General features: G+C 43.9%; 1 protein-coding gene across 1 annotated transcript; it reads left to right on the top strand.

The window, feature by feature from the left end:
- Nucleotides 1–9,466: 9,466 nt before the first annotated feature.
- Nucleotides 9,467–19,874, top strand: nub1 (negative regulator of ubiquitin-like proteins 1). Its single transcript, XM_063483740.1, has 15 exons — nucleotides 9,467–9,791; nucleotides 10,154–10,275; nucleotides 10,670–10,837; nucleotides 10,974–11,038; nucleotides 12,690–12,754; nucleotides 12,829–12,996; nucleotides 13,163–13,251; nucleotides 13,340–13,446; nucleotides 13,810–13,996; nucleotides 17,847–17,954; nucleotides 18,044–18,196; nucleotides 18,278–18,424; nucleotides 18,505–18,585; nucleotides 18,723–18,918; nucleotides 19,441–19,874. Exons 2-15 carry the CDS (start codon nucleotides 10,159–10,161, stop codon nucleotides 19,578–19,580), a joined length of 1,791 nt encoding a protein of 596 aa, XP_063339810.1. The 5' UTR covers nucleotides 9,467–9,791; nucleotides 10,154–10,158; the 3' UTR covers nucleotides 19,581–19,874.
- The last annotated feature ends 2,441 nt before the right edge of the window (nucleotides 19,875–22,315 follow it).

The following is a 22,315-nucleotide window of genomic DNA, read 5'->3' as shown; positions in this document are numbered from 1 at the left end:
TGGTGTTCGGGCTGTCACTTGGTGTTCGCTCGCTTTGTGGTAGAGTATCACTTCCTGTTCCTGCTCAAACACAGTGGTGTTTCTGAGTAGCTTTTCTGCTTAGCAATTTAATTTAAATCTTTTGATACATCCCTTTTTCATAGTATAATCTTAACGTGCTTCATCTGAATCACCCTTTCTGTGTGCTCACTACCTAATTTATAGCCAAAGTATTCACTCACTGTCTCTTTACTGTTTCGCTAGCTTAGCTTAGCTCGTAGCCGACTCGTTAGCACCATGGCTACTTCACCTGTCCCTGTTGCACTTTCCTGCTCATTGTGTCAGATGTTTAGTTACTCCTCAGCCTCCTTTAGCAGTAACACATGTAGCATATTTGCAGCTCTGGAGGCCAGGATTACTGAATTGGAGACTTGGCTTCGCACCCTTCATTCACCCGTAGCTAGCCAGGCCCCTGCAGCTGGTGCAGCCGAAGATAGCGTAGGCCCCGCTAGCTGTTCCCCGGCAGACCCCAAGCAGCTGGGGAAAGAGGGCGGCTGGGTGACGGTGAGGAGGAAGCATAGTCTTAAACAGAAGCCCCAGGTACACCACCAACCTGTTCATGTGTCTAACCATTTTTCCCCACTCGGCGACACACCCGCCGGGGGTCAAACTCTGGTAATTGGTGATTCTGTTCTCAGACACGTGAAGCTAGAGACACCGGCAACCATAGTCAATTGTCTTCCAGGGGCCAGAGCAGGCGACATTGAAGGAAATTTAAAACTGCTGGCTAAGGGTAAACGTAAATACAGTAAGATCATAATTCACGTCGGCAGTAATGACACCCGGTTACGCCAATCGGAGGTCACTAAAATCAATATTAACTTTGCCAAAACAATGTGGGACTCTGTAGTTTTCTCTGGTCCCCTCCCCAATCAGACCAGGAGTGACATGTTTAGCCGCATGTTCTCCTTAAATTGCTGGCTGTCTGAGTGGTGTCCCAGAAACGATGTGGGCTTCATAGATAATTGGCAAACCTTCTGGAGGAAACCTGGTCTTGTTAGGAGAGACGGCATCCATCCCACTTTGGATGGAGCAGCTCTCATTTCTAGAAATATGGACAAATTTATTAAACCCCCCAAAATATGACTATCCAGAGTTGGGACCAGGAAGCAGAGTTGCAGTCTTACACGCCTCTCTGCAGCTTCTCTCCTCCTGCTACCCCCCCCCAAAAACCCATCTCCATTGAGACCGTGTCAGCTCCCAAAAAGACAAAAAAACAAACCAAAAACCAGCAATAAACAACTTAAACATAAAAAATCACAAAGAAAGAACAATACAGAATCCACATCTGAACCAAAGAGTAAAACAGTGAAATGTGGATTATTAAATATTAGGTCTCTCTCCTCCAAGTCTCTGTTAGTACATGACTTAATAATTGATCAACAAACCGATTTACTCTGCCTTACAGAAACCTGGTTGCAGCAGGATGATTATGTTAGCTTAAATGAATCAACATCCCCGAGTCATTCTAACTACCAGAAACCTCGAAGCACAGGCCGAGGGGGCGGTGTGGCAGCAATTTTTCACACCAGCCTATTAATCAACCAAAGACCCAGACAGACTTTTAATTCATTTGAAAGCCTGATGCTTAGCCTCGTCCACCCCAGCTGTAAAACTCAGAAACCAGTCTTACTTGTTATCATCTATCGTCCACCTGGGCCTTACACAGAGTTTCTGTCTGATTTCTCAGACTTTTTATCTGATTTAGTGCTCAGCTCAGATAAAATAATTATTGTGGGTGATTTTAACATCCATGTAGATGCTAAAAATGACAGCCTCAACATGGCATTTAATCTGTTATTAGACTCAATTGGCTTCTCTCAAAATGTAAAAGAACCCACCCACCACTTTAATCACACTCTAGATCTTGTTTTAACATATGGTATAGAAACTGAACATTTAACAGTGTTTCCTGAAAACCCTCTGCTGTCTGATCATTTCCTGATAACATTTACATTTACAATAATTGATTACACAGCAGTAGAGAGTAGACTTTATCACAGTAGATGTCTTTCTGAAAGCGCTGTAACTAAGTTTAAGAATATAATCCACCCACTGTTATCATCTTCAATGCCCTGTACCAACATAGAGCAGAGCAGCTACCTGAACGCTACTCCAACAGAGGTCGATTATCTTGTTAATAATTTTACCTCCTCACTACGTACGACTCTGGATACTGTAGCTCCTGTGAAAACTAAGGCCTCAAATCCGAAGTACCTGACTCCGTGGTATAATTCTCAAACACGTAGCCTAAAGCAGATAACTCGTAAGCTGGAGAGGAAATGGCGTGTCACAAATTTAGAGGATCATCATTTAGCCTGGAGAAATAGTTTGCTGCTTTATAAGAAAGCCCTCCGCAAAGCCAGAACATCTTACTATTCATCACTGATTGAAGAAAATAAGAACAACCCCAGGTTTCTCTTCAGCACTGTAGCCAGGCTGACAAACAGTCAGAGCTCTGTTGAGCCAACCATCCCTTTAACGTTAACTAGTAATGACTTCATTAACTTCTTCACAAATAACATTTTTATCATTAGAGAAAAAATTACCAATAATCATCCCACAGATGTAATATTATCTACAGCTACTTTTAGTACCATCGATGTTAAGTTAGACTCTTTTTCTCCAATTGATCTTTCTGAGTTAACTTCAATAATTAATTCCTCCAAACCATCAACGTGTCTTTTAGACCCCATTCCTACAAAACTGCTCAAAGAAGTCCTGCCATTAATTAATTCTTCAATCTTAAATATGATCAACCTATCTCTAATAATCAGCTATGTACCACAGGCCTTCAAGCTGGCTCTAGTTAAACCTTTACTTAAAAAGCATCTCTAGACCCAGCTGTCTTAGCTAATTACAGGCCAATCTCCAACCTTCCTTTCATATCAAACATCCTTGAAAGAGTAGTTGTCAAACAGCTAACAGATCATCTGCAGAGGAATGGCTTATTTGAAGAGTTTCAGTCAGGTTTCAGAGCTCATCACAGCACAGAAACAGCTTTAGTGAAGGTTACAAATGATCTTCTTATGGCCTCTGACAGTGGACTCATCTCTGTGCTTGTCCTGCTAGACCTCAGTGCAGCGTTCGATACTGTCGACCATAATATCCTATTAGAGCGATTAGAGCACGCTGTAGGTATTACAGGTACTGCACTGCAGTGGTTTGTATCATATCTATCTAATAGACTCCAATTTGTTCATGTAAATGGAGAGTCCTCTTCACACACTGAGGTCTATTATGGTGTTCCACAGGGTTCAGTGCTAGGACCAATTCTGTTTACATTATACATGCTTCCCCTAGGCAGCATCATTAGAAGACATAGCATAAATTTTCACTGCTATGCAGATGACACGCAGCTCTATCTATCCATGAAGCCAGATAACACACACCAATTAGTTAAACTGCAGGAATGTCTTAAAGACATAAAGACCTGGATGGCCGTTAACTTTCTGCTTCTTAATTCAGATCAAACTGAGGTTATTGTACTCGGCCCTGAAAATCTTAGAAATATGGTATCTAACCAGATTCTTACTCTGGATGGCATTACCTTGGCCTCCAGTAACACTGTGAGGAACCTTGGAGTCATTTTTGACCAGGACATGTCCTTCAACGCACATATTAAACAAATATGTAAGACTGCTTTCTTCCATTTGCGCAACATCTCTAAAATTAGAAATATCCTGTCTCAGAGTGATGCTGAAAAACTAGTTCATGTATTTATTACTTCCAGGCTGGACGACTGTAATTCATTATTATCAGGATGTCCTAAAAGCCTTCAGCTGATCCAAAATGCTGCAGCAAGAGTCCTGACAGGGACTAGAAAGAGAGAGCAGATTTCTCCTGTTTTGGCTTCCCTTCATTGGCTTCCTGTTAAATCCCGAATTTAATTCAAAATCCTGCTCCTCACATACAAGGTCTTAAATAATCAGGCCCCATCTTATCTTAATGACCTTGTAGTACCATATCACCCTATTAGAGCACTTCGCTCTCGCTCTGCAGGCCTACTTGTTGTTCCTAGAGTATTTAAAAGTAGAATGGGAGGGAGAGCCTTCAGTTTTCAGGCCCCTCTTCTGTGGAACCAGCTTCCAGTTTGGATTCGGGAGACAGACACTATCTCTACTTTCAAGATTAGGCTTAAAACTTTCCTTTTTGCTAAAGCATATAGTTAGGGCTGGACCAGGTGACTCTGAATCCTCCCTTAGTTATGCTGCAATAGACGTAGGCTGCCGGGGATTCCCATGATGCATTGAGTTTTTCCTTTCCAGTCACCTTTCTCACTCACTATGTGTTAATAGACCTCTCTGCATTGAATCATATCTGTTATTAATCTCTGTCTCTCTTCCACAGCATGTCTTTATCCTGTCTTCCTTCTCTCACCCCAACCAATCACAGCAGATGGCCCCGCCCCTCCCTGAGCCTGGTTCTGCTGGAGGTTTCTTCCTGTTAAAAGGGAGTTTTTCCTTCCCACTGTCGCCAAAGTGCTTGCTCATAGGGGGTCATATGATTGTTGGGTTTTTCTCTCTCTCTATATATATATATATATTCGCTATATAAATAAAATTGAATTGAATTGAATTAAATCTATCCATTAGACTAATGATGGCCTGCTTGAAGCTGGCGCTCCGATGCGTACCCAAAAAACAACACACTGCAGAAGCACTGTTTCGTTTGGCCAGAGTCACGTGATCAGTGACGTCTGAAGCTTCATTTAGAACACAAGTGATTCAGTGGTTTATAAGGAAGTGAATCATTCGCGGGATTTTGAGTTGATTTTGCTCAATTTATTTTATCTGCAGAAGTGAAAAACTTGAAATGTCCAAAATCATCTTTTCATAATGTAAATATCATTACAGCATATGACTTTAGAAATACTTCCATGTGAATTAAAGCTAATAAAGACTAAAAAAATGTATTTTGACACTATACGTAAATTACATTGCTACACATTTTAGAAGATCATTTTGTTTATTGTTTTTAGGTGATAGTCTGCAGGACCCAGGAAGACCGCATACCTGCATATCTACCAACTTGCAGTGTAGTTTCTGCACTCCACAGCCTCTTCTGTTCCATGCGAGAGGATTTTCTCCTGGGCAGGAGAAATTATTTCTAAGAAAAGAAACAGACTCGGCCAGCACACAGTAAAACTAATCCTCTTTTTAAATGAAAATAACAAAAGGGCTACCTTACATAGATCATGTTTTTACTTTGCAAGTTCATGGTTAGCGGTGGGTTTTGATTAAATGCTCAGGCCCTACTGATCTCCAAGGGCCTGAGCATTTCAAAGGTTACTGTGTCTGATGTGGGCCTGTCTGATCATTACTGTGTTTTCTTTGAAAGTAAAATCTCAGCCCACACAAATATATCAACAGCAGTGATCACAAAACGGTGTATAACTGAACACAGTAGTGAGATCTTTAACCAGGTCTTCCCATTAACACCTGACCTGTCCAGAGGTTCAGTCAATGAGCTCGTCACTAGCTTCAATGCTAAAATGTTAAATGTAATGGACACTATTGCTCCCATTAAGGTGAAGGTTATCTCTGGAAGGAAAAAGTCTCCATGGAGAAACTCCACACTGGTGAAAAATGAAAAAAGAGAGTGTAGGAAAGCTGAGCGCAGATGGAGAAAAACAAACCTCCAGGTTCATTATGACATCTATAAAGAGAAACTTCACAATTATAATTTACAACTGAGGAGTGCAAGGAGGTCCTACTTCTCTGACATCATCACCAAAAACAGTCATAACGCTCGGGTCTTATTTTCTACAGTTGACAGGCTAACAAACCCTCCTGTGTCAGTGGCAGCTGAACTTCATTCGACCATGGCCTGCAATGACTTTGCCAAATTCTTCACAGAAAAAAATCCAAAAGATTAGACATGCAATTGGTTCATCAACAGCAGATCCAGGATATGTACTGTGTCCACCAAAAAACTGTTTAAACACCATCAAACAGTTTCACCCTATTAACAGCAAAGACCTGGAGGACATCTTAGGTCAACTGAACTCCTCCTCTTGCTGTTTAGATGTCCTGCCAACAAGTTTTTTTCAAAAAGGTCTCAAAGACTTTGGAGTCAGACCTGTTACAGACCGTCAACTTTTCTTTAATGTCAGGTGTGTTTCCAGAACCACTAAAAACTGCTGTAATTAAACCTATACTGAAAAAGGACAATCTTGACAAGACACAAATGAATAACTACAGGCCGATCTCAAATCTCCCATTTTTAAGTAAGATCATTGAAAAAGCAGTTTCTCAACAGCTCAATTACTTCTTAACACAGAATAACTGCTATGATGCCTTCCAGTCAGGTTTTAGACAGAACCACAGCACTGAAACCGCTCTGACCAAAGTGTTTAATGACATATGTCTGAATACAGACAGTGGAAAAATGTCAGTCTTAGTTTTACTGGATCTCAGTGCAGCATTTGATACAGTTGACCACAACATATTACTCAAACGACTGGAGAACTGGGCAGGTCTTTCAGGAACTGTACTAAACTGGTTGAAAACATACTTAGAAAACAGGAAATACTTTGTATCAATAGGTAACTTCACATCTGAGCAGACAAGTATCACATGTGGAGTTCCCCAAGGTTCCATCTTGGGACCCCTTCTGTTTAACATTTACATGCTCCCACTGGCACAGATTATAAAGAACAACAAAATAAACTATCACAGCTATGCAGATGACACACAAATATATATCACAATGTCACCAGGAGACCTTAGAAAAACACATTAAGACAATAACAAAATCAGCTTACTATCACCTCAAGAATATTTCAAGGATAAAAGATCTGATGTCTCAACAGGACCTGGAAAAACTAGTCCATGCATTCATCTTTAGTAGGCTTGATTACTGTAACAGCATCTTTACAGGTCTACCTAAAAAATCAATCAGACAACTACAGCTCATTCAGAACTCTGCTGCTCGAGTCCTCACTAAGACCAAAAAAGTGGACCACATCAGTCCAGCTCTGAGGTCTTTACACTGGCTGCCTGTCCGTCAGAGGATAGACTTTAAAGTTCTGATGCTGGTCTATAAAGCTCTGAATGGTTTAGGACCAAAATACATCAGTGCCCTCCTGACCCAGTATGAACCTTCCAGATCCCTCAGGTCATCTGGATCTGGTTTTTTATCAGTTCCCAGAGTCAGAACCAGACACGGAGAAGCTGCATTCAGCTTTTATGCTCCATATATCTGGAACAAACTCCCAGAAAGCCTCAGATCAGCTGAAACACTCAGTTTATTTAAATCCAGGTTGAAGACTCACCTGTTCTCAGCTGCTTTTGAATAAAGCACCAAATCCACACTTTTAAGCTTAAATTTCAAAACTTACATTTTAACTACTGACTTTATCTACTGTTCTGATTTTATCTACTGTTCTGATTTTATCTACTGTTCTGATTTTATCTACTGTTTTGATTTTTGATTTTATATACTGTTTTGTTTGTTTGTTTGTTTGTTTGCTTGCTTGCTTGTCTTAATCAATTTTAAATCATGCTTTTGTTTTTAATGTCTCTGTAAAGCACTTTGAATCACCTTGTTGTTGAATTGTGCTATATAAATAAACTTGCCTTGCCTTGCCTATCGCTTTTCTGATTACAATCCATTCTAAATTGAATAAAGTGATATTGATTCATTAAAATCCTGAGTCGATTTGTAAATTAAACGTTATTTTGCCTGAAGCGCCAGCATCTCAGGTTAAACCTCACAAAATTTCGTCAAACACCAAACAGCTAAAATATACAAAAGTAAACACAGAGCGCGGACCCGACGTGTCAGAATCAAATTTTGATGTGTCGGCGGGTCCGTGCTGTGTTTACCTTTTTTTTCGCTGGCTTCTGCAGCTGCAGGTTTCATAACTCTCTGTTTACATCTCTAATTAAGTCTCACAAGTGTCAGCTTTCTTTTAATAGATACAAAAATATGGATATATACTGATAAATGATCAGAATTGTAATATTTCTGACTGTCTGAGGCAAAACTTTCCAGATTCCAATCAAATTGAATCGGATCCTGTATCGAATCAAAATGATTCTACAAATCAGTGACGATACCCAGCCGTACTCAGCCCCCTAAGCATTTTCCCTTTCCAGTTCACAATCAATCCTACCCCTAGGTCAAAAATATGTATAGGACAATGGCCTAATCTAATAGTTTGTATGAACATACCTGTCCAGCTGTCCAGTGATTAAATGCACAAGTAGATGGAGGCAGGACTTCACAGCAGGAGCATACTCCATAACGTGCTGTACATTATCATATGTATATTATATATATTGCTCACTTATTGTATTTACCAACATCAAGGAGTCATTAGCAAAGAAAGGCCACACCATGGTGCATGTTTACATAAGGAAAGTTTATGGATCAAAATGTATTAAGCAAATAAACAGTACAATTTTTTCAGTCCCCCAATCGAGGAAAAAAAATAACAATTACATGTTCAAAGCAACGCAACGGTGGCCCAATATCAGAGAGAACTCCACTCTGGAGTGAGCAGTGATAATTAAGCAGTCCGTTTTATTTTGCAGATTCAAGCTGCTCTTCATAATTTTCGCCACCAGATGTCACCGGAGAGAACTGTGTTGAAAAGCTTCGAGTAATGAACCGTTTTTCAATACAAGCTTCAGTGCTTCAGAAAGCTTCATTTGGCCATCACTAGTCAAAGTTGTAGGTTTGCTTATAATAATATATAATATATATATAATAACCAGTCCGCTGTAACTGTATGCCAGGCGTTTATTAGCAGCCAACATAAACGTTCGTACACAGGTAACAGGAAGCACACATAGCCCATTTAGAACCACAGCGACCTCTGCTGGAAAACTCCGTAACTGCAGCAAAGGCAGACAGCATCACTGTTAACTACAAAAGGGAACATCGTTTATTATTGTTTGTGGTAGTATGATGTTGTTGTTGATAGGATGTAGAATACAAATAGAAAAAACAAACACAAAGATTGTGTTTGGAATAAATGTATAACCACAGATTTTGGATTTGGCTCTATTAATGTTTTTACTCATACTCTTTTAAATTGTTTTTTATTATTTATGATTGAATTTGATCCTGCTGGGTTGTCTTAGCTTTAAAAATAGGTCTTACCTTATTTTTAATTGTTTTTTTTTGTTGTCTTTTTTAATATTTTGTATCATTCACTGTTTTATTTTTTGTATGTTTTTTAATTTTTTTATATTTGCTTATTTATTTTCAATACATTTCAAACAATATATTTTTTGCTGCACTTACTAGTATTTACATTTTTAATACATTTCCCTTTGTGTCATTAAGGTAGCATTTGTTCGTTTTGACCCTCGTGGGCAACCGTACAGCAGGATCAAAGATCGTCTATATTCGTGAAGACTCGTGTCTGCTGTGACGTGGCCCTGGAGCGTCGGCCTGTGTTCGGCAGACGTCGTTGTTGCGATCAGCTGATCCTGGAGCATGCGCAGAGTGTCGTCTCCTTCCCAGAAAAGCCTGATTCACGTAAACAACAGCAGAGAGCTGCCGCCGCGGAGCCGTACCGGAGCTTTACCGGAGTTTTACCGGCTCTCCGACCGAGCAGCTGGTCGCCGTCGGGTCCTGTGACAGTGAGCTACCTGTCAGAGCAGCTGTGCTCACCTGGAGCTGTTCGCTGCTAATGTCAGCCCGGTGGCGTCATTTCTCTGATTAGGTGTCGTGTTTGAGGCTGTTGTGTCGTAAATCAGCCGGGAGCAGAGTTTGGAGCAGCTGAAGACACACCACAGGTTTGTGCTGAAGTCACCAAGACCTCTGAACTTTAGTTTGACCTCTGAACTGTAGTTTGACCTCTGAACTTTATACAACGAGGCTGCTGTGTGGATCCTACATTTCCCATCATGCAGCTGGAGTTGTGTGACAGGAGTGAGTGATTTATGATGACTAACCTCAGCTTTAACTCAAAGTCAGGAAACAGATTATTACAGCTGCACTTCCTGTAGTGATCACCTGCCACCATCAGGGGGCGGAGCTTCACTGAAATGCTTCCAGATGTGAGCAGCTGCTGTCCTCTGAGCTGGTCCAGGGGTTTAAAAAGGGCTTCGTGGACCTGAGATGCTGATGTCACAGTTTTTATCTTGCATCCTCTCAGAGACGATGGCGGAGCAGAACTTGGAGGCCAAGCTGAAGAAGCTCCTGAAGCAGGAGAAGATCCAGCTGTGGAACCCGCCGTACACCGAGCAGGACCAGCAGCCAGGCCGGCAGCACGTGCAGGTGAGTGACCCGCCTGAGGAGGCGTGGCCACACACACCTTCCTACTGAGATCAAAGTATGAGGATATAACGTGCAGTCAGGTCTATAAAGGTTACTTTGTGATGCTGTTTAAGAAATTAATCATTTACATGAATCCAATGAAATAATAGATCTGCTAAAACAAAGAAATAAAACCATCATTAAAGAGTTCAGTTTTTCTTTCCTGTCAGAGGAAACCTCAGATTATAGAGGAAACACATGAGGATACATGAGAGCACAGGACTGACTGATTCTGTTTCACTGAGATTCAAGCATCAGTGAGGTTTTTGTCTCAGCGTCACAGCAAAGTTCAGCCCATGTGCAGCGGCGTTGGATTCTGTTCTGAGCGCGCTCAGTGCTGTTCTTCTTCCATCAGGAGCTGGCGGAGCGCTACGCCCCCCTGCTGCGCCTGCCCGTGTCGGAGGTAGGGGGCGCTCTGGAGTCGATCCGAGCTCAGGCGGTGAAGCGAGGCAAAGGAAACCAAACGTTCAGGGAGACGAGCGTGGCGACGCTGGAGCTGCTGCTGCCGCGAGACGCCAAGAAGGTAACGAAGGCGGCGAGGACAGAGGAAGCTACCTGAAGGTGTACCTCACGCCACACACTCATCACATGACACACACCGGCCCACAATGCTTTGCTCTCCTGTGACGGAGGAGAATGACCTCAGTGTTTGCTTCCAGGATCCAAAGGTCAGGACGTACCTGGAGACCAGGCTGGATGCGTCGGCGCAGCAGGTGGTGGACAGGTACTCGATTACATCACAGGCCGAGTGTGTGAGTGTGTGAGTGTGTGTGTGTGTGTGTGTGTGTAGCTATGGAAACTGATAAGAGTTTAGCCATTCAGATTCTATTATTGGTATCTCTAATTGATTCAGATGTTCATCGATTGTCATTGATGAGTCAGCTCATCGCTAAGCAACAATAAAGGCGTCACACTGATGCATATTAATTACATGCTGTGGGTCAAATGTTTGTGTGTTTGTTCTCTTCACTGTGGTCAGTGTTGGAACAATTACACATGTTACACATTACTATGATAATGATGTTTTTCTCTGATTTTCCTTAATATTAAATTCAAATGACGGTCAGCATGACGTCTGAGTCATCGACCCTCAGAGTTCAGATGTTACTGAACAAACCTCCCAATGAAAACCGTGTTTTTCTAAACTAACAAACTTAAAGTGCCAACAGAGCTTCCAAACATTTTATTGGTTGTAAAGAACTGAAAGTGATCATTTGTTGAATTTGCAGCATTAGGAGATCAAATGTACTGAAATCAAAACTGTTTCAATCAAAAACATTAACAGGTCGAGTTCCATAATAACACAGGACCCCTTATTTGATAGCATCCGTGGACCTGGAGAGTTTTGTGAGTGTGTTGTGACTCAGCCACAGATCTCTGAGCAGTACGATGATCGCGCTTACGTTTACGTGAAAGGTTTTCATTATGTGTCCAAGGCATTCAACTGTTTCACACTTTTCAGCAGAGATCCTGTTTCTTTTCTGTGTTGCTTGATAATGGTGGTGTGCTTAATAATGTGGCGCATGCTTCTTTAGTAGTTGTAAAACTAATGATCACAGGTGTCTGAGGCTGATGTCAGTGATCCAAACAGCTCTGAGACACATGAGTTTGATTGAAAAACAACATATTTAATCTTTGTGACACTTAAATACAATTTTCTTAATAATTTGGAACGTGGTGTAAAAGTAATGCAGTACTTAGTTACTCCTGGGAAAAGGTAACTAGTTATACTACTCGTTACATTACTTTCATGTTACTCTGTAAAACAGCTGCAGCTGCAGTCTCATAATCACTGTTTAAACATATAAACCTGAGGCACCAACACATCTGTAACGAGGACACACACCTCTAACGTCTCTCTTAACACAAAGCTGACCGCACAAATCAAAGATGAAGACACACAAAAAAGAGTGGTCGTCATGGTGATTCTTCTGTAGAAACAGGAACAGGTAGTAACGAGGCTGCAGCCTGACTGATCATCAGTTTGTTACCTGTGGAGGTTCAGGCTCTGGCTGCTGGGCTGGAGTCTGCACACGCTCAGCTTTAACTCTTGGCTAGCTTAGCGTTAGCATGCTGTCAGTGGAGATGTAAAGAACTCAGGTTGTGTTAGCAGCACTGTGTGTGTTTCTGTCCTGTTATTTACATTTACATTCATCTTGCTCTTCTGTGCAATAATAAATACATTTCGACACACATGGTCACTATTTTCCTCCTCTGACATCCAAGCTGAAATCAACTTATCGTAGTGCGAGGACAAGAAGTGGGATCAACAGGCAGACAAATGATTCCAAGGAGCTGGAATACTGGGAAGCAGTTATCTACAAGAACCAGTTCTCCATTCAATACTCTAGTAAAGTGAGTGTGTGTGTGTGCAGGGTCGCTGAGGAGCACGGCCTCAGGAGCATCAAGCTGATCCTGAGTGGGAGGAGTCTGTCTGCAGGTCAGTGACCTCACAGCTGCAGTAGTCATGTGATCGGTCAGAGCGTGAGCGAGTGTGTGTGTGTGTGTGTGCAGAGCGGCGTCTGGACGAGCAGGGCGTGAAGAACCACAGCAAGGTGATGGTGCTGAGGGTGAGCGACGGCGAGCTGAAGCAGCAGCTGACGGAGGAAGAGGAGGAGAGGAGGAGCCAGGAGGAGAGCGTCCAGAGGACCCAGAAAGGCTTCCAGATCCTGTCAGAGAGAGGTGAGGAAACAACCACGCCTCCAACACACCTTTGTTCAGCCCACAGGTGACCATGGCAGGGTGGTGTCTTAGGAGGAAGCAGTCCCAGGCTAACAGGTGACCATGTGGGCGTGGCAGTGGGAGGGGCACAGCTATCTGTTTTTAAATGTCTGCTTCTCTCCATCAGACGGCAGCGAGGACCCAGACACCACGCCGTTCCTGGAGATCGCCGACCAGAAAGGAAACCCGCTGAAGATTCCCCCCACGGAGAAGAAGGTGGAGTTTGAGATAAGATGCAGTGTGGAAGTCAGACACCAGGGGGCGCTGCTGTGTAACCTTTGTGTGTGTGTGTGTGTGTGTGCAGGCTCTGATCCTGGCCATGGGCTTCCATGAGAAAGGTCGCGCTCTGATGAAGAGGAAGCAGCACGATAACGCTCTGTGTCACCTGCTGCAGGCCGACCAGCAGTTCAGGTACGAGCGAGCTGATTGGCTCTGAGCCGCGTCACAGCTCACCGCGAGTCATGAGTTTATCAGCCTTCAGCCTGAGATCATTGACTCTTCATCCACCGTCACTGTAAACGTCTGAAACTGTGTTCATGAGACAGGAAGTCCCTGTGTGTGAGCACAATGTGCACCAGCCTTTCAAAATAAACTTCCAGAGTGAGGAGGTTTTCCAGCAGAGTTGTCATTAGTGAGAGTTAAAGTCCTGTGTGTGTGTGTGTGTGTGTGCGTGCGTGTGTGTGTGTGTGTGTGTCTGTGTCTGTGTGTGTATGTGTGTGTGTGCGTGTGTGTGTGTGCGCGCGTGTGCGTGTGTCTGTGCGTGTGTGTGTGCAGTAAGTGCGGCTCGGCGCTGCTCAGCTCCGTGGATAACTACGCCGTGCTGCAGCTGGACATCGTGTGGTGTTACCGCGCTCTGGAGGCGCTGTCCTGCCTGGAGGATGGGCGGAGCCGCCTGCAGAGAGCCGAGGACTGTTTCCTGCGCTGCTACGGAGAACAGCAGGAGAGACTGCTGATGATCAAGGTCAGACTCACACACACACACACACACACTGTGTGTTGATGCTGAGTGTGAAACCATCATCAGGGAACGTGTTCACGTTTGTAACAAACATGAGGGAATAAACTTTCTGGTTTATATTTGTAGTCCATTTCCTGTAGTCTGAGAATCATTGACAGGGCTCGCAAAATTTCGAAATCCCTGGTAGCCCTTCGGGCAGGCACTCTTCAGTTTTTGGTAGCCCAAAATAAATTTAAGTAGCCCGAATTTAAAAAAAAAAAAAAGAGGACAATTTTTTGATTGATGCTTTGTTTCCGTTACAATATTATACTTTAATGTATAATATTGTAAAGGAAACAAAACAAAAATCAAAAAATAGTTAAAACACAAATTACAACAACTGTATAAAAATTACAATCATCAACTCAAATACTTGGTTGTAATTGAACAGAAATTTCTATGAACTTTGTAAGAACTGTACAACAGGAATCAGTCTGTCAGATCCTGAATCTGACATTTCCACTGGAGTCACAGGTAAGAGGTAAGTGGAACCAAGATCTAGGACATTTGCTTTTTGAAGTTTGCAAAGACTCCTAAATGTTGCCAGTGGTAGTTCACTCTTTGCAACATAGTAGGCTGTTCTAAACAGATTTTTCAGGGCTTCTTGTTGTGTTTGGTTAATTTTTAGTATGTTTTTTGCAATTGGTGTTTGTTCTGGGAAAGATACTGCAGACTGAGCAATAATGCATTTCTTGCATTTCTCATGGGTTCTGATGGGGTCTTTCTTAAAATTACTGGTCCGAGTAACAAAGGCGCTTGTCGACTTAGAAATCGAAGAAACTCACGACACACCCAGCAGAACATGATGTTATTTAGCTCGTCATATTCCAACCACAGAAATTCTTTTGTCCATGAAACCAAAAAAGTTGCGCTTTTTTTCCTCATAGTCTGATTTGTCATAACTTTTCCGTTTTGTGGTAGGCTTTTCTTTAGCTGTGCCTTCTTCACCCTGACCTGTCTTATTTGGCTCTGCAGAACTAAAATACCGGCGTAAATCCATCTGTTTTTACACATGTACTTACATAATGGTCAGTGATTCTCTGCGCAATCAACCTCTATGATATGTTTAAGCTTGCTGTGGGAGATTTCAATTGTCATGTTTGAATAGTAAGCTAATGAGTGATAAGACGATGTCAGAGGAATTGGTGCGCAATTAATCATCACTCACCAATCAGTGCTGCCGCTCTCTACACACCGTTTGTGCGATCGCAAAGTGAAAGTGAAAGCAAAAAACAAGCGCAAATTCAAACGCGATTTCAATAAGTCACATATTGACAGTGGCTCATCGATGCCAATGACATAATTACTCAGCTACATTTGCGAAAGAATGCAAAAGCATTGACATATATTTTTCCTTCCTATGATAGCCCAACGGGCAGGGCTGAGATAGATTTTGGTAGCCCAACTGGAGAAATCGCTAGCCCCGGGACGTCGGGCTAGTGATTTTGCGAGCCCTGATTGACCAATCAGGTTTGAGCAGGGTGAGTGGAGGTGAAGACAGACTGCACTCTGATTGGTCAGCTTCTTAAGCGATGCTGAGAGTGAGCACCGCTGTATGTGACACATTAGTCGTGTCCAAATTCATGGGCTGCATCCTCCTGAGGACCCAGCCTTCGGTCTACGTGGGCCGGGTCCTCAGAAGGTCGGGTAGGCTGAAAGTAAACGGCTGTGAAATTGGACGGTCTGGCCTTCTAGTTAACGTCACCGCTGTGTCGGTGGAGTTTAATAAACTCGGCCATCTGCTCCTTGCTATCTAAAATATAACAGGACACTGGAGTAAACTCTCAACCGTCTCACACTTCTGTTTAATCAGTTTGACGTTTATTCAGCTGTGTGAAAACCACCCGGGGGATTAATAAAGTTTTATTTTATCTAATCTAATAACTTTAATCTCAGCCAAACCGATTTACTCACGAACAAATAAAACACTGAAAAACCCAAACAATAACATTTTTAGGTTGTCTAAGTCACTTGTATATTATGTTTAACCTGAGTAGTGAAAGTCCGCGGTGATCTGAAAAGGATGTGCCGGGAGTTACGCCGTTCTCGGCGGCTTCAGTGACCCTCGAGCTCTCGGCTAGCTATCGAGCTGGTGGGTAGCAGACGTCTCCGAAAATGTCGGAGCACTTTTGCAAATATGTGATGTCTTGATAAACCGCGCAGATATTTCAAGTTTACACAGCTACATTCTTGCCTGAAAATACCGATACTTGTATCGGGTATCGGGGCCGATACTGTAAAATGTGTGTCTACTCATACTCGTAAAAGTTAACTGATACCATGAACCGATACTAACTTATTTCATTAGTCAGAGGGTGGCTGGTCATTTCTGTTGTAGTTTTTTAGATTGGCCACTAGGGGGACATCCCGCGCTAAACACACAGGGTTAGGCGAGTGAGACTGGCGGCTACAGATATAAAAAGAGAAACTGGAGGCTGCTGTAGCTAGGCTAAACAAAATGTCAGCAGTGTGGACCAGGACAGCCAACTTTAACTCAGGTTTTGGAAAAGCGATGAAAAATGTCAAGAGAAAATCCACTGGCAGTTAAAATAACAGAGGCTCTGACTCATTTTATTTCTCTGGATGACCAGCCAATGCCGGTCGTGGAAAACATAGGATTGAACCGTCTTCTCAGCATACTCGAGCTGCGATATGAAATTCCCAGCCGCCCATACATCAGGGAGATAATGGTGCCAAAACTTTCTGAAGAGGTAAAGTCAAGCAGTGTGTGCGCGATGTCAGTCCTGATCCACGGGTAGATGAGGAGTTTGTTCGTCAATGCCAAATACTTTCGTTATTTTTGTTTGTTCGTTTACAATATGGACACTCTGCAATAATTTAACAGTTTATTTTATTCTCAAACATAATTTGTATTTATTTTATTCCAAACAGAAGTGTTTATTTACTATTCTGAAAGCTGGAGACAGTGCCCAATAGTTCAGTGATATTTTGTTAAATTACAATGTGGACACTCCGCAGTAATTTAACAGAAGTGCTTATTTTTCACTTGAAATTTTTTTGTGGTCATTTTTATTAAGATTTTATTTTTTATCGGCAGAGAATAAAATAAAACCTGTCTTCCAATTCATTGCATTTGTGTGTGTGTGTGTGTGTGGTAGAAGTATCGGTTTTTGTACTCAGTATTGGCAAGTACTCAGATCCAAGTATCAGTATCGTATCGGTTTGAAAAAATTGGTATCGTTGCATCCCTAGTTGCATCCCTAGTAAGTTTATTTTGTGTCCCAGAAAGAATAATAAAAGTAATTTTAAAACTTAGCAGCGGCCGCCATTGTTGGAAACTGGAATTGGCTGAGCCGCACTTTGAATTCTGGGATATGGTGGGCCACGAAGGACACACCCAACCCATCCTTCAAATTCGGGGAAAAGGAGGACGCATTTGTCGGCTGCTTTCGGAGGAGTCTACGAATTTGGACAGCCTTCATCGTGTCGCTGTGACATAATTGGCCTACAAATGCGTCCTCAGGAGGATGCAGCCCATGAATTTGGACACGACCGTTGAGTCTCAGTGGGACGACCTGTATAAATAAAATTTTAATGAAAAAATAAAATTTATCAGCATGTTGTAAATAATGTGAGGCTGAACAGTCTCACTGCAGATGTCCACTGTTTACTTCTTACTGGGATGTGTCACCATGGTAACACATGCTGATGAGCTATGCTTAAATAAAGATATTGCAGGGAATCTACGCTGTAACCTTCAGCCTAACCTGACATTCACTTAATGTGTGTGTGTGTGTGTGTGTGTGTGTGTGTGTGTGTGTGTGTGTGTGTGTGTGTGTGTGTGTGTTGCCAGGGTAACACGGGCAGAGAGGAGGTGCTGTTCCTGCGTCTCTACCTCCTGCAGAGCCTCCTCTCCTACATCGAAGGAAATGACTCTCAGGCGCGGCTGCAGCTCTCCAAGGTGAGACTCACCTCAGCTTAGCATGCGTGACAGTCCACAATAATCCAGCTGTGTGTGAGTGGCTCACTGAGCTGCTGTGTGTGTGTCAGGTGGAATCCCTGTACGCGCGCCTGCATCCCGACTCGGAGAAGATGGCTCAGCTGATGGCGCTGGGCTTCAGCGAGAGAGAAGCTCGGCTCGGCCTCAGAGCCTGCCGGGGCGACCTGCAGGAGGCCGCCATCCACATCAGCACCCGCCGACAGGTAACACCTGACAGGAAGTCAGTTCACCGCCTGTCGTCGTCCTTTTTGAGCGTTTAACAAAGTTTTATGCATGTTTATCAGGAGCGGGAGGAGCTGAAGCAGAGGGAGAGGCAGAAGAGGAGGACGAGGATGGAGGCCATCTCCGCCCTGATGGAGCTGGGGTTCTCCCAGAGAGACGCCGCCCGCGCCCTGCACCACGCCGACGGGAACGTAGACAGAGCTTACGCTGTCAGTGGCCCCGCCTCCTCGTACAGGTCTCACAGGCGGAGCTGTGACTGACTCCGTGTTCTCCTCTGTGCCGTCCCCAGATCCTGCTGGACTCGAGCCAGGAGGCCCAGGCGACCAATAACAACACAGAGGGCGGAGCCAGCCCAGAGAAGGTGGAGCAGGTACGCTCAGAGGTCACGTTCAACATTCAAACTTTATTGAACAGTGACAAGACAAGCCAGAGGAAAGCTGGGGGCGGGGCTTCTCTCTGTTCTCCTCCAGCTGTTCTCCTCCAGCTGTTCTCTTTCTGTCCCTCCAGCTGTTGTATTTGGGATTCGAGCGGGATTCGGCTGAAGCGGCGCTCAGACTGACAGGTGGAGACGTCCAATCAGCGACACAGCTGCTGTTGGACAACCAGGGCATCCTCTCCCCGGAGCTGCTGACCCCGCCCTCCACGTCCTCCTCCTCCTCCACACCATCCTCAGAGGAGCCCAGCTCCGCCTCCAGCTCCCCGGGTAACAGAACCGCCCTTCGTTCATCCAGCATAAACAAAACAAAGTTACAGAACAGGAAGTGTCGATGTTTGAACGAGGCAGATTCAGCAGATCTGCTCATCCTTTGTAAGGACCCGAGCTGCCAGATTAGACCTTTTGTCTTCCTCAGTCTCTGTGACTCGCTTTATCTGATGAGCATGGAAACTTCTACAGACGTCTTTTTGCTTTTCTCTGAAACTGTGAGCTCACAGGGTGAAACTCGTTTAGAGCAGCTTCATCTTCATCTCATCAGTCACTGTGAAAACATGCTAACAGAACCAGCCAATGGGGCTTCAGTGAGGACGGTCATGTCCTCATCGTCCAATAGAAAGCCTGAGTGACCCGACGAGCTGAGGAATGTACCTCAGAGGTGTAGTTGTGATTTCACACAGACTGTCAGTCGGAGATTAAATGTTTAAAATAGAATCAATAAAAAACCTTAAAGACAAAAACATTTTAAGAACAGAAAAGTCACATGATCTAAAATCTGCTTGTGCCCTCCAGAGGACAGCGAGCTGGTGAGCGAGGTGCTCGAGGACATCGCCCCCCACGAGGAGGACTACCTGGACCTCACGCTGGAGGAGGAGAGCGAGCTCATCTCTGCCATGAAGGCGTACCTGCACTGTGAGCCCGCCCACACCTAGTGACACGCTCGGGCCGGGTTGAGTGTGGTCGCTGTGATGAACAAGCACACACACACACACACAGATCGTCCTGCAGTCGGAGAGTTCAGAGCGGCGTGCCGATGTGGAGACAGTGACGATCATCTGTTCAGCAATAATTCAGAGTCCTGCTGCTCAAACCGCACAGGTGTATCAGTTTAATCAGTGACATCATCAGTGACATCATTGATGGTGATGTTGGATCAGAGTCTCAGTTTGTGTCTGAGCGATTTCCTGTTGATTCTTTGGTTGTGATGGATCCAATAAAGACGACACAAAGTGTTTCTGTCTGTCTGTCTGTTTGTCTGAAAACATAAAAACACAAAAACAAAAAACACCAGGTTAGTGAGAAGAACAGAGACTGAAGCTGATTGGTGGTGGAGGAGGTGTAGCATGGGGGTTAGGGTGCTGCATCATTTCTTTTATGATTGCACTCTCTGGGTCCTCTGACGTGCTCACACATGCCTGTTAGGGTCAGCTGATTCTGAGCTGGCTGCAGGTGTGTTTTCCTTTAGCTTCAATGTGACCTCACCTGCTTTTTTTTAAAGTCCACATCTGGCTCGTTCACTTTAACATGTGACGGGTTCACAGAGACATGAGATCATGTCAGATATTCTGGTTTTAGTGAAGCTGTGGGTGCAGAGCCAGACTCAGTCTTCACTCTGAGTCTCACTCTGCACTTCAGGCTCGAACCCACAGAACTTTTCAGAAGAACTGGAAGAACTGTGAGACAAAGCTGAGTCTGAGCAGGAAAGGTGGCTTGCAAAAGTATTCGTCCCCCTTGAACTTTCCCACATTTTGTCACATTACAGCCACAAACATGAATCAATTTTATTGGAATTCCAGGTGAAAGACCAACACAAAGTGGTGTACACGTGAGAAGTGGAACGAAAATCATACATGATTCCAAACATTTTTTACAAATAAATAACTGCAAAGTGGGGTGTGCGTAATTATTCAGCCCCTTGAGTCAATACTTTGTAGAACCACTGTTGCGGCTCCGACCTACGGCCGTGGCAGACTAAACATGAGGACGCAGTTGACGCGCAACAATAAACACATAAAATACACTTCCGTAACATTTGCTCCTTTTATTCCACATGCAACTGTCCGATATACAAATCAGCACACGGGATTAACTATTAAACAAATACACAGAATGCACAACAAGTAACTGCACCTCGCAAATACTGTAACTGCGCTAATTACCATGCCAAATCACAACTTGGCCTATGGCATCAACCAGTGCACAAATATACCTAAACCATCAAGTTACAGTTGTAATACATTAAAATCATACAAGCTGCGCTAAAGCTGCGGTCAACAAATGGTTTTGCCTCATGCTCACCCTACCTTTCTGCTCATTAATATGAGGTGCTGTGAACAGGTGAGTGCAACCACATTTATTATCTACCACACCCATGAGACACACCCCACACCCGTGCACCAATACAGTGAGTCCATTTAAACCAACCCACTTAATCAAAAAGAGCAACTCATATGGCTCCTACAACCACCTTTTGCTGCAGTTACAGCTGCCAGTCTTTTAGGGTATGTCTCTACCAGCTTTGCACATCTACAGACTGAAATCCTTGCCCATTCTTCTTTGCAAAACAGCTCCAGCTCAGTCAGATTAGATGGACAGCGTTTGTGAACAGCAGTTTTCAGATCTTGCCACAGATTCTGGATTGGATTTAGATCTGGACTTTGACTGGGCCATTCTAACACATGGATATGTTTTGTTTTAAACCATTCCATTGTTGCCCTGGCTTTATGTTTAGGGTCGTTGTCCTGCTGGAAGGTGAACCTCCGCCCCAGTCTCAAGTCTTTTGCAGACTCCAAGAGGTTTTCTTCTTGCCCTGTATTTGGCTCCATCCATCTTCCCATCAACTCTGACCAGCTTCCCTGTCCCTGCTGAAGAGAAGCACCCCCAGAGCATGATGCTGCCACCACCATATTTGACAGTGGGGATGGTGTGTTCAGAGTGATGTGCAGTGTTAGTTTTCCGCCACACATAGCGTTTTGCATTTTGGTCTCATCTGACCAGAGCACCTTCTTCCACATGTTTGCTGTGTCCCCCACATGGCTTGTGGCAAACTGCAAACGGGACTTCTTATGGTTTTCTGTTAACAATGGCTTTCTTCTTGCCACTCTTCCATAAAGGCCAACTTTGTGCAGTGCACCACTAATAGTTGTCCTATGGACAGATTTCCCCACCTGAGCTGTAGATCTCTGCAGCTCGTCCAGAGTCACCATGGGCCTCTTGGCTGCATTTCTGATCAGCGCTCTCCTTGTTCGGCCTGTGAGTTTAGGTGGACGGCCTTGTCTTGGTAGGTTTACAGTTGTGCCATACTCCTTCCATTTCTGAATGATGGCTTGAACAGTGCTCCGTGGGATGTTCAAGGCTTGGGAAATCTTTTTGTAGCCTAAGCCTGCTTTAAATTTCTCAATAACTTTATCCCTGACCTGTCTGGTAGTGATGTGACGTTCTGTATCGAGGCTTCAAAGCTTTTGTCGAGTAATGGAGGGGGCGTTTCCGCGATGCGCGTATCGAGGCTTGCTTCATTTATGGGAGGAGCTGAAAACGATGACGTCCGAAGCCTCGCTGCCCGGCTAAACCACGTGACTGGTTCAGGAAGTGGTTCGAACTTTGCCACGAGCTATGACAGCGATATAAACCCCTCAGACTTCATTCATAATGTGGGTGTTTGATGGAG

Source organism: Pelmatolapia mariae, linkage group LG9 (genome assembly GCF_036321145.2).
Source record: "Pelmatolapia mariae isolate MD_Pm_ZW linkage group LG9, Pm_UMD_F_2, whole genome shotgun sequence".
Taxonomy (NCBI): Eukaryota; Metazoa; Chordata; class Actinopteri; order Cichliformes; family Cichlidae; genus Pelmatolapia; species Pelmatolapia mariae.
Note: the sequence above shows the minus strand (reverse complement) of the source record. Positions and strands in the feature narration are given on the sequence as shown.